The sequence below is a fragment of the Terrapene carolina genome, unplaced genomic scaffold, assembly GCF_002925995.2.
Source record: "Terrapene carolina triunguis isolate 2854851 unplaced genomic scaffold, T_m_triunguis-2.0 Scaffold662, whole genome shotgun sequence".
NCBI lineage: Eukaryota > Metazoa > Chordata > Testudines > Emydidae > Terrapene > Terrapene triunguis.
The window spans coordinates 2,672,378-2,680,990 of NW_020665013.1; the positions used below are offsets into that span (position 1 = coordinate 2,672,378).

The following is an 8,613-nucleotide window of genomic DNA, read 5'->3' on the forward strand; positions in this document are numbered from 1 at the left end:
ATAAATCTGTTAGTCTTTAAGGTGCCACCAGACTCCTTGTTGTTTTTGTATATACAGACTAACACGGCTACCCCCTGATACTTGACACCATGCATATCTGTAGTACTTTTCATCCTAAATAATCTCAAATGATTTGTAAATTGTAAAGGGATCACTTCACTTACCTCTGACATGTTATCACTTCAGGAGAAAACTGCAGTAGCTTTTTTAGCAATGTAAAACAAAACTACAGCTAGTTTATGTCCGTGAATAAGTTGTGGTAGCAGCATGCAGTTAATGGGGTGTCCACACATGGAATTTTTCAGGAATGGCCTTTAAATTCATACCCTATGTCACACAGGGTGTGAAATTTTAAGTGATCCTAACCCCCCACTGTAGATGCAGCTAGGTCAGCAAAATAATTTTTCCAACCACCTCTTAAGGGTGTGATTTTTGGAGGTGGAGGTGGATCTGATCTGCCCCCTGCTGCTTCAGAGCTGGCAGCAGACACAGAGCTTCCTGCAGCCAGGCGAGGTACCTGGAGGTAGGTCTGATCTCCCCCACTGCCCCCGAGCAGCTATGCAGGGGAAGAGGAAGTCCTGCCCTCCCTATCCCACTGGATTAGCAGTTGGGGCTTGGTGAATGGTAGGATCCCCCAGCTGGGGCACCCCATTGTTCCCTCTCCCCTACCCCTTCAGTAGCTAGATTTCATGGGGGAGATCTAATTTCACAGTCCGTGATGTGTTCTTCAAAGCCGTGAATTTGGGAGGGCCCTAATCATAAGTGAGTGAAAGTTGAGGGGAAGCAATTTTCATTTTAGTTTTTGCTTCAGTTAACACATATTTAACTTGAATGCCCAATGAAGAGTCTTTGATAAAGAGTGAACATCTTTAAAATGTGAGCGCTCAATTCTGGATGGTGCAGAGCAATCTGGTCCAGTCCAGCAAAGCACCTAAGCATGTGCTCTTCTGGATTGAGCCTTGAGAACTTGCAGTAAACTCTGATGCCCCCCAACAAGTCCTCCAACAAAGCCTGGAAGCTCAGACTTGATATTATTAAAATAAAAACACAAACAACAAAAGACTTTATTCAGAGTAACTACCTTCTTTCTCAACAAACCACAAAACCCCTTTACCTTTCAGGCCTTCTGTATGCATTAGAAAGAAGCCAAAAAAAAAAAAAAAGGGTTAGAACCCCAATTTAAAATAAAATCCTTTAAATTGCCCTGTAGCATCAGTATGACTCAGCCATGCATATCTTGCTTTTGGTGGAAGATCAAAGGTGTGGCTGCACCACTAGCCTAGTAAATCTTCTTGAGTTTCAGTACAGGGGATGACAGGCCCTTAGAATGCAAATGTAATTTTATTTCCTAGCTTTACTCTTGCGCCTTCATATTGCTTGAGATACAGCACAAACAATGCATAACATCGGGCTTTAGATGGTTAGGCTGAAATCCTGGCTCTATTGAAGACAGTGGCAATAATCCTCTTGACTGAAATGAGGCCAGGATTTCACCCGTAGTCTCTTGTGCATTACTCTGGTGATAGAAGTAGTGGAGGTTTCTGGTGCACATTGTGCCATGTAGATCAAGCACAGTAATAAACAAGCATGTTTTGTCCTCATGGAACCTGCATTCAGGTTGTGTTTCTGCACGGGCTCTGACCTGCCACTCATTAAAACTGTTTTCCCTTTTGTAGGCTTGATTGGTTCGGCATATCATATTGTATTGCTCCAGCCTGAGTCAGTCTTTAAGGGTGTGCAAACGGCAGCTACGAGCACTGTCACAATGGGTAAGGAGACCTTGCTTCTTTCAGCAACTGAGTTTCTTGTCTGAAGATGCCTTCATTCAGCTAAATGGACAGCCCATTGTTGAAATTATTGGCCTCTCAAGTAAAGTGACTGGTGAGGCAGGTATGGTCTGGTGATTTTGTGCTGGAGGCTGAGTGCTCCTGGCTTCTGTCCCCAGGTTTGCCACTGACTTTGTTGGCCATTCGGTAACTCAAACTTCACCACTCGGCCTCTGAGTTCCCATCTGTAAAATGTTTACATGCACAAACTTGTGTAGTGTGAGGCTTAATTAATTTTGGTGAAGTGCTTAGAGATCTTGGTATGAAAGGTTCTGTGTAAATTCAGGACATTATAGTTGGTGTTTCCTTTCAGCCATATTCTTTGTTCCCTACTGCTGCTCTTGAAATGTCAGATTAGTCTGGGTATAAATTACATGTTTTGAGGTGGATAATTTAATATCAGTAACTGTAAGTGATGGCTTAAGGAGCTGCTGTCTGGATTCAACACTCACTGTATTGGTATAACTTAAAACTGAAAAAACTTAGGCTATGTCTACACTGGCAACTGAACGACAAAACTTTTGTCTTTCAGAGGTATTAACTCCCCCCCCCCCCCCCTAAAAAAAGACAGTAGTTTTGCCAATGACCAGCGCCGGCGTGAACAGCTCTTTGTAGGCAGGAACACTTTCCTGCTGACAACGCTAACGCCACTCGTTGGGGGTGGAAGTTTTTCGTTGGCAGGAAAGCCGACAAATGGCGGCTATACTGCATGCCTTTTAGAGAGACAGCTGTAGCAACACAGTCCTGACACTAAAAGCTGTGTAGTGTAGACATAAGCCTTACTCCTTACAGTTTGGAATCTCAAATATAAAACTTGAATTTTCAGTGTCTCCATGAAGGTTGTTCCACAGAAATTGCAAACAGCCAGAGCTGGAGGGAAAAATTTCATGGAAGCAAATCCCATACTTTCCTACTTCTTGTTAGCACTGATGATCCCATGCCTTCTGGTCGATGGGGTCTCCTTCTGATCCCTTCCCTCAGATGACTATTCCAAACCAATCTCTGCCATAATACTTGTGCAGAGAGCCTGAAAATGGTTTCTTACCTCTGTCTGCATTTGGGGTACACAGGTTCTCCAGAAGAAGCAAGAGGAGGTCACATGCTGCCAATTTTCTTCCCCATTCTGTACTGTCCTCTCTGATTCTTCAGCATGCTGTGCCTGCAGTACCAAATGTTGACTTCTATCCAGAAACTCTTCATTTTCTCTGATGCACGCAGGGTTGATACTTGGGTCTGTAGTCCTTTAACCTTCCAATAGTCTCTTCCAATATGGAGACCAGCTTGCACTTCATACAGACAAAGTCACTTCTATCCTCTGGGAGAAAGACAAACGTGGCACATCCTGTGCAGGTCACAACAGCTGATTGCTCACTATCCATATTGTCTTCCTTCTACGAGCCTCTTCAGATGTTGTACTTACTGCTCACAGAAGCCTGAAAGGCAAAAACTCTGTGGGAACTCCCCCCACGCACACTTCCTCTGTTCGCAGCTCACTCAGTTCACAAGTGGCTGCTGTTTTTAATAAGGCTTCTGGCTCAAAGCAGTTGCCCCAACTCAAAGCCTTCCCTTCAATCAACCACTCAAGGCCCACCTGGAACAAAGCACTCCCAAATCACACTTTTCAAACAAACCACCACACAATCAAACAGTCATGCTTTTCAAACAAACAAACACATGGTCAAACAGTCCCTGCAACTAGCGCCAGTCAAGCAAATGGTCACAGCAGACAGACACTCGGATATTCAACCCACCAGCTCACAACACAGCCCCTCTAATACAGCACTCACCGTAGCGCCTCTTGGACGGTTCTCAGGCAAACTCCCTCTGTTTGCTTCTCTGTTCACACTAGGTGGCTCCTTGCCTTAAGTTAGCCAGTGAGCTGGCTAGGGAGGCGCTATGGGATATTCTGATGTGAAGCTCCATCAGTCTCTTCTGTTGACACTGTTGTGCTCTGGATAAATAATGAAAGCATGACCCAATGACTCTTTTAAGTGTTTATCCACAGTGAAATCGTAATTTGGCCAGAGAGAGAATGGGAATCAAGCTGCAGTTCAGTGGTTAGGGTACCCACCTGGAAGGTGGGAGACCCTGGGTCCAGTTCATTGCTCCAGTCATTTTCTCATTAGTTATCCACAGTGGAGCAGCTTCAGCAGGAGAGAGTGAGTGCACCTAACATCAGAATAGACCATAAAGACCCCAGTTCAAATCCTTTCTCCCCATCAGGCGGAACCTGGTTATCCCAAAGCCCAGGGAGTGCTCTAACCACTGAGCTAAAAGTTACAAGGTGGGTGTCACCATCTCCACATCTCCCTCCAGCTGGATTTGAATGAGAACTAATCTTGTAAGCGGTCTCTGAGCATCCACACCTACTGTATTGGGCCCCTTAGGTGGCTGAATGCTTGTCCTTCCCTGGTTGGTGAATCATTCTGGGGCATAGGCTGGATTAGGTGTCTGGATGCTTATGTAGTGAGGGAGCAATGCATGTACCCAGAAGCAGGATTTTTCAAGCCTTGTCATCTAGGCAGCTTAGCTGACTGGACCTAGTTGGTTTGCAGTCCTTCCTCAGACACTTCCTTGGAAGATTCAGTGCATATATTGGGGGAAATGCTAGCAAGAAAGAGTGCGGAATAGTGGGGTGGAGTATAATACTAGTGACTATTGAAAACCCTTTAGGGAAACTAATAATCCCTTTAGCAGTTCTCACTCCTGAAAAGGAATTTGTTGATCATTATTCATAAGGCCACCCAGTAGTTTGGAGGTAGGTGCTCTGCATTACTGCATGAGATGCTGTATTTTGAATCCCAGGTCCAAGATGGCAGAAGCATGGAGGCTGGGGTTGCGTGCTCAGTCTGTTGGGTTCATGTTCTCTTATGCTCTTTTTAGCAAGAACTGGCATTGATAAGCTCTAATTGAAAACTGTTGCAGAGCCCTGTATTGTAATACTACGTCACAGTCTGTAGGCTGACTGTGACTTGTATCATAAACACCCAGACTAGACCTAGAAGAAAGGGTACAGAGTTGCCCAGGTGGGGGTGTAGTAACATATCTGAACAAACAGGAAGTTGTGTCACAAAAATGGTTTGATTTGTTTTCTGGCAGCTTTTTGCTTACACAAAACATGTGGGAGTGTGGATGCTGAATCCAGCTGGTCGGGCTGTCTGCTTCATCTGACTAGAAAATGCCATTTTTCTGTGACTTACTGATAATTGTTCATGGCAATAAATATTTATTCCTTTGCTTCCCAAGAAGGTTCAAACCATAACTCTGGCTGTTCCTGGTGCACCAGGCCTCTGGGTAGTATGTTTTCAGCACTGTAGATCTCAGTTCCTTGCTTGCTGTATCCCTTACTCCTTACCTTTTCCTTACAGCTACTTTGGGAGCAGTATTTGGATTGACCACTTGCCTCAGTGCCCACGTCCGGGAGGACCCGGAGGATGCCCTGAATTATTTCATAGGCGGTTGTGCATCAGGCATTGTCTTGGGTGCAAGAAGTAAGTTGTGGTCAGCATAGAGGTTTAAATCAACAGCATGAAGTATTTTTAATGCATTTATATAAATTCTATAAAATTGTCTAATTCTTAAACCCCTGTCTACAGGAAGTTACCTCCTTCCCATGGAAATGTATTGTATGATGCATAAGAATCTAGTCCATGGATATGATATATTAAAATTGGATCTGCTTAGTTGCCATGGTGATATGCACACCTCTCAAACATCAGTCTCTAAGAGCCTGTGGTGGGCCACTGAAATGAACCCCACCTCAATTAAAAAATTGCTCACCAAGAAAAATTGCAACATGCCCTCATAGATTTAGTCCTTTCAGGAAAAGGCATGTCCCAGAAGATGAGCGGAGGCCATGCCAAATTCAGAAGGGCTCCATTGGACCAATCCAGTCTGGTCAAGGTTCAGAAAATTAAGCTGGTCTGGGCTGGTACCAAAATAAACACTGATAGATTGGGGGGGCCAAAGCTAGCTTCAAAGATGAACTGCAAAATAAAAATGGAGTTAACCCCATGAGCCAGCTTGTGTGTACAGAATGGAGTTTAACTACTCAGAAATTATTTTTCTCTGAAATTCTCGACACCTCAGTTCATAGAAGATGTCCCAGAATATATCACTGTGACATTGGATACCAGAAATCCTGTTGCAGTCCATGATGCAACCCAGTAATGCATCCTGGAATATCTTCAGCAAACCAAGAAAGGTTTACAGAGATTGGGGAAAGAAGGCTGCGCTTGTTTTTATGCTGAATGCACCTTCAGCCTGGTTAATGGGGCAATATGTCTGTTACAATTGTAGTTCTAATCTCAAATGCGATGATGTAACCAATTAACTATGGGGCTCCGTGCTTACTGTTTAACAAATGTGACTCACTTTACAGGTAAAGAGGTGTTCTTAATTTAGCTGCTAGCTCTGCAAATTCTCCATGTACTCTGAGAGTCAAGCTGATTTCTTGCCTCTTGCACATCACTAACAGGCCCGCAGGGACACTTATGGAGTCCTATTGTCTTCAGTGGGTTTTCTTCAGGTATAGATGATTTGAACTTAAAAAATGTTGATCAGGAAGAAATTGAATCTGGCTCTACTTTTCTTAGCTGTGTTGGCTTCCGAGTTAATGGGAGTAAAAACCAGGGAACATTTTAGTTCCTAAAGTAAGCAATTTGGATTAGATTCACATAGGAGACAGGTCTATGGGATAAGAGGGCTTGATACCTCAGAAACTGCCTGGGCTAGAAACAATGGAAAACCATGTATCTTTAAGAAAAGAAATCCTAAATTTCTACTTCCCATCAGCCCTTTGGGCTGCCTGCAGTCAAGTATCAATATCAAAAGAAAAATCCAAATGTGTTAAGTTAACAATATAAAGTATGAGTAAATCTTAACATATCTTTCTTTCACTCTCTTCCCAGCTCACAGCTATGCCACTGGTTCCTCAGCATGTGTGGCGCTAGGACTTCTGGCTGCTTTTACAAAGATAGGCAAGCGAGAAGGCTGGAAGATAATAGGACCTCCCAGACTCTAAATGTAGGCTGGCTCCTGTCTCGGAAATGTTTTTCAAATGTCCTGTGTAATAAATTATCCTGGAATAACACAGATACTGCTGACTCAGGGTGTCTCTCATTGAATTTGAAGTTGAATGATACTCAAGGAACATAGTTTTATAAATTAAATAGTAACTGAGATGCAAGAAGATCTAGTAGTTAGAGCAAGGAACTAGGATTTGGGACTCCTGGGTTCTCTTCTAGGATGTGCTGCATGACCATAAGCAAGTCACTTTGTCTACATACCTCTGTATTATTGCAAAAAGAGATTGAGAGGGAGAATAGAGTGAAAGTATGTTTGTCTTTGGAAGATTCCTCTCCCTGTCTTGACTTGAAGTGGGCACATCTTATTTGAATTAGAGAGTTCAGGGGCCATTTACTGAGACTTCTAACAATGACACACTGGAGTTAACAAACACTTCAAATGTAGCACTGGGTTGGTTTAGATTCAAAGTAAAACAAGTTTATGAACAAAGTCAGAAATGGTTATCAGCAAGTTAAAGTGAAAAACACTTTCTAGTGAGTGAGACTTATCATCATGCTCTCACATGGCTGTGGGTGAACCAAGCCTGGGTCTGTAGTGTTCAGGGCCCTGCATGTGACCATATATTGGGTACATGGACACACAGTTTGTTCATGCACTCTGTGCTCATGCTACATACATAAATGCACACATCGAGTGTGCACAGTACACATGAGCGCGCACAGTGCACAGAAGCTCATGGACACACTACACATGTTCATATGCACTCAAACTTCAGGTGCAGACATTATGCATGCCTGCATGCACTGTGTGAATGAGGTTAATATGAATTTACCAAGTTTGCAATTGGATTTTAAGCTGAAGTCTGACAAAATAGATTTGCTAATTTGGTAAGTGTGGTAGCCAATATGATAGAATTTCATTAGAAATAACCCTTTTTATTGTGTCCAGCTTACTCATTTTAATGCTCTGTTCATTTCTAGGTTTACCTTTGACTGTATTTCTCGATCAAGGAATTAGTTATTCTTAACCAATCAGTTAGTTAATTCACCCAGAACCACATAAATTCATCAATCAAACGTAGACACAACCAATGATCTAGGCATGTACTGAACACACCAATACACATGCTGTCTTGTAACCAGTTAACATAGACCAGTGTAGGGGGTCCAGCAACTATACCAAAGAACAATGCAAATCACCAAGTTTGGTGCTCATTGTTGCCAGGTGCTGTTCAACTGCTCCTAACAGGCCTGACAAACTCACTAAACCTAGCACACTGTTTTCATGGCATTTATCCAAAACGGATGTCATGGGAGCTCTCTAATAAAAACTTATGTCATACTAAGCCTCATAATCAGTGAGATGTATGTATGATTGATCTTTAAGGAATTGTGTATATGTATAATTTTAAAGTCTGTGTTAAGGTAGGGTTGACAAGTCGGTTTTTGCCAACTAGAGGATGTATGTTCACCTGTCTGCCTCAGTTCACGTGTAAATTAAGCATTGTAGCCCAGCACAATGGAAGCCCTGTTTGCATAAGAAGTCAATATGAGGATGTGAAGTCAAAATAAAGTCAGCACACCAGAGAACAAACCCTGGGGCAGGGTGTCATTCTGACTTTAAGGGCCAACAGTGAACTTCAGGGATAGAAGGAGAAGGCAAAAGGACACCTCTTGTTTATTCTGCACCTGAGGCAGTAATCAAGCAGCCAGGGTTGGAATTGCTGCAAGCAGGCTTTAGGTGAGAATGGACAGCTGGC

General features: G+C 43.1%; 1 protein-coding gene across 1 annotated transcript in view; it reads left to right on the plus strand.

Annotated features, from left to right (window-relative positions):
* The window catches only part of NDUFA11 (NADH:ubiquinone oxidoreductase subunit A11), an 8,716-nt gene extending 1,792 nt beyond the window's left edge, over positions 1-6,924 (plus strand). The window contains exons 2-4 of the mRNA XM_024216594.1: positions 1,677-1,769; positions 5,195-5,317; positions 6,737-6,924. Of these exons, the coding sequence (XP_024072362.1) occupies positions 1,677-1,769; positions 5,195-5,317; positions 6,737-6,849 (329 nt within the window). The 3' untranslated portion in view covers positions 6,850-6,924. The remainder of the gene's footprint in view (positions 1-1,676; positions 1,770-5,194; positions 5,318-6,736) is intronic.
* The last annotated feature ends 1,689 nt before the right edge of the window (positions 6,925-8,613 follow it).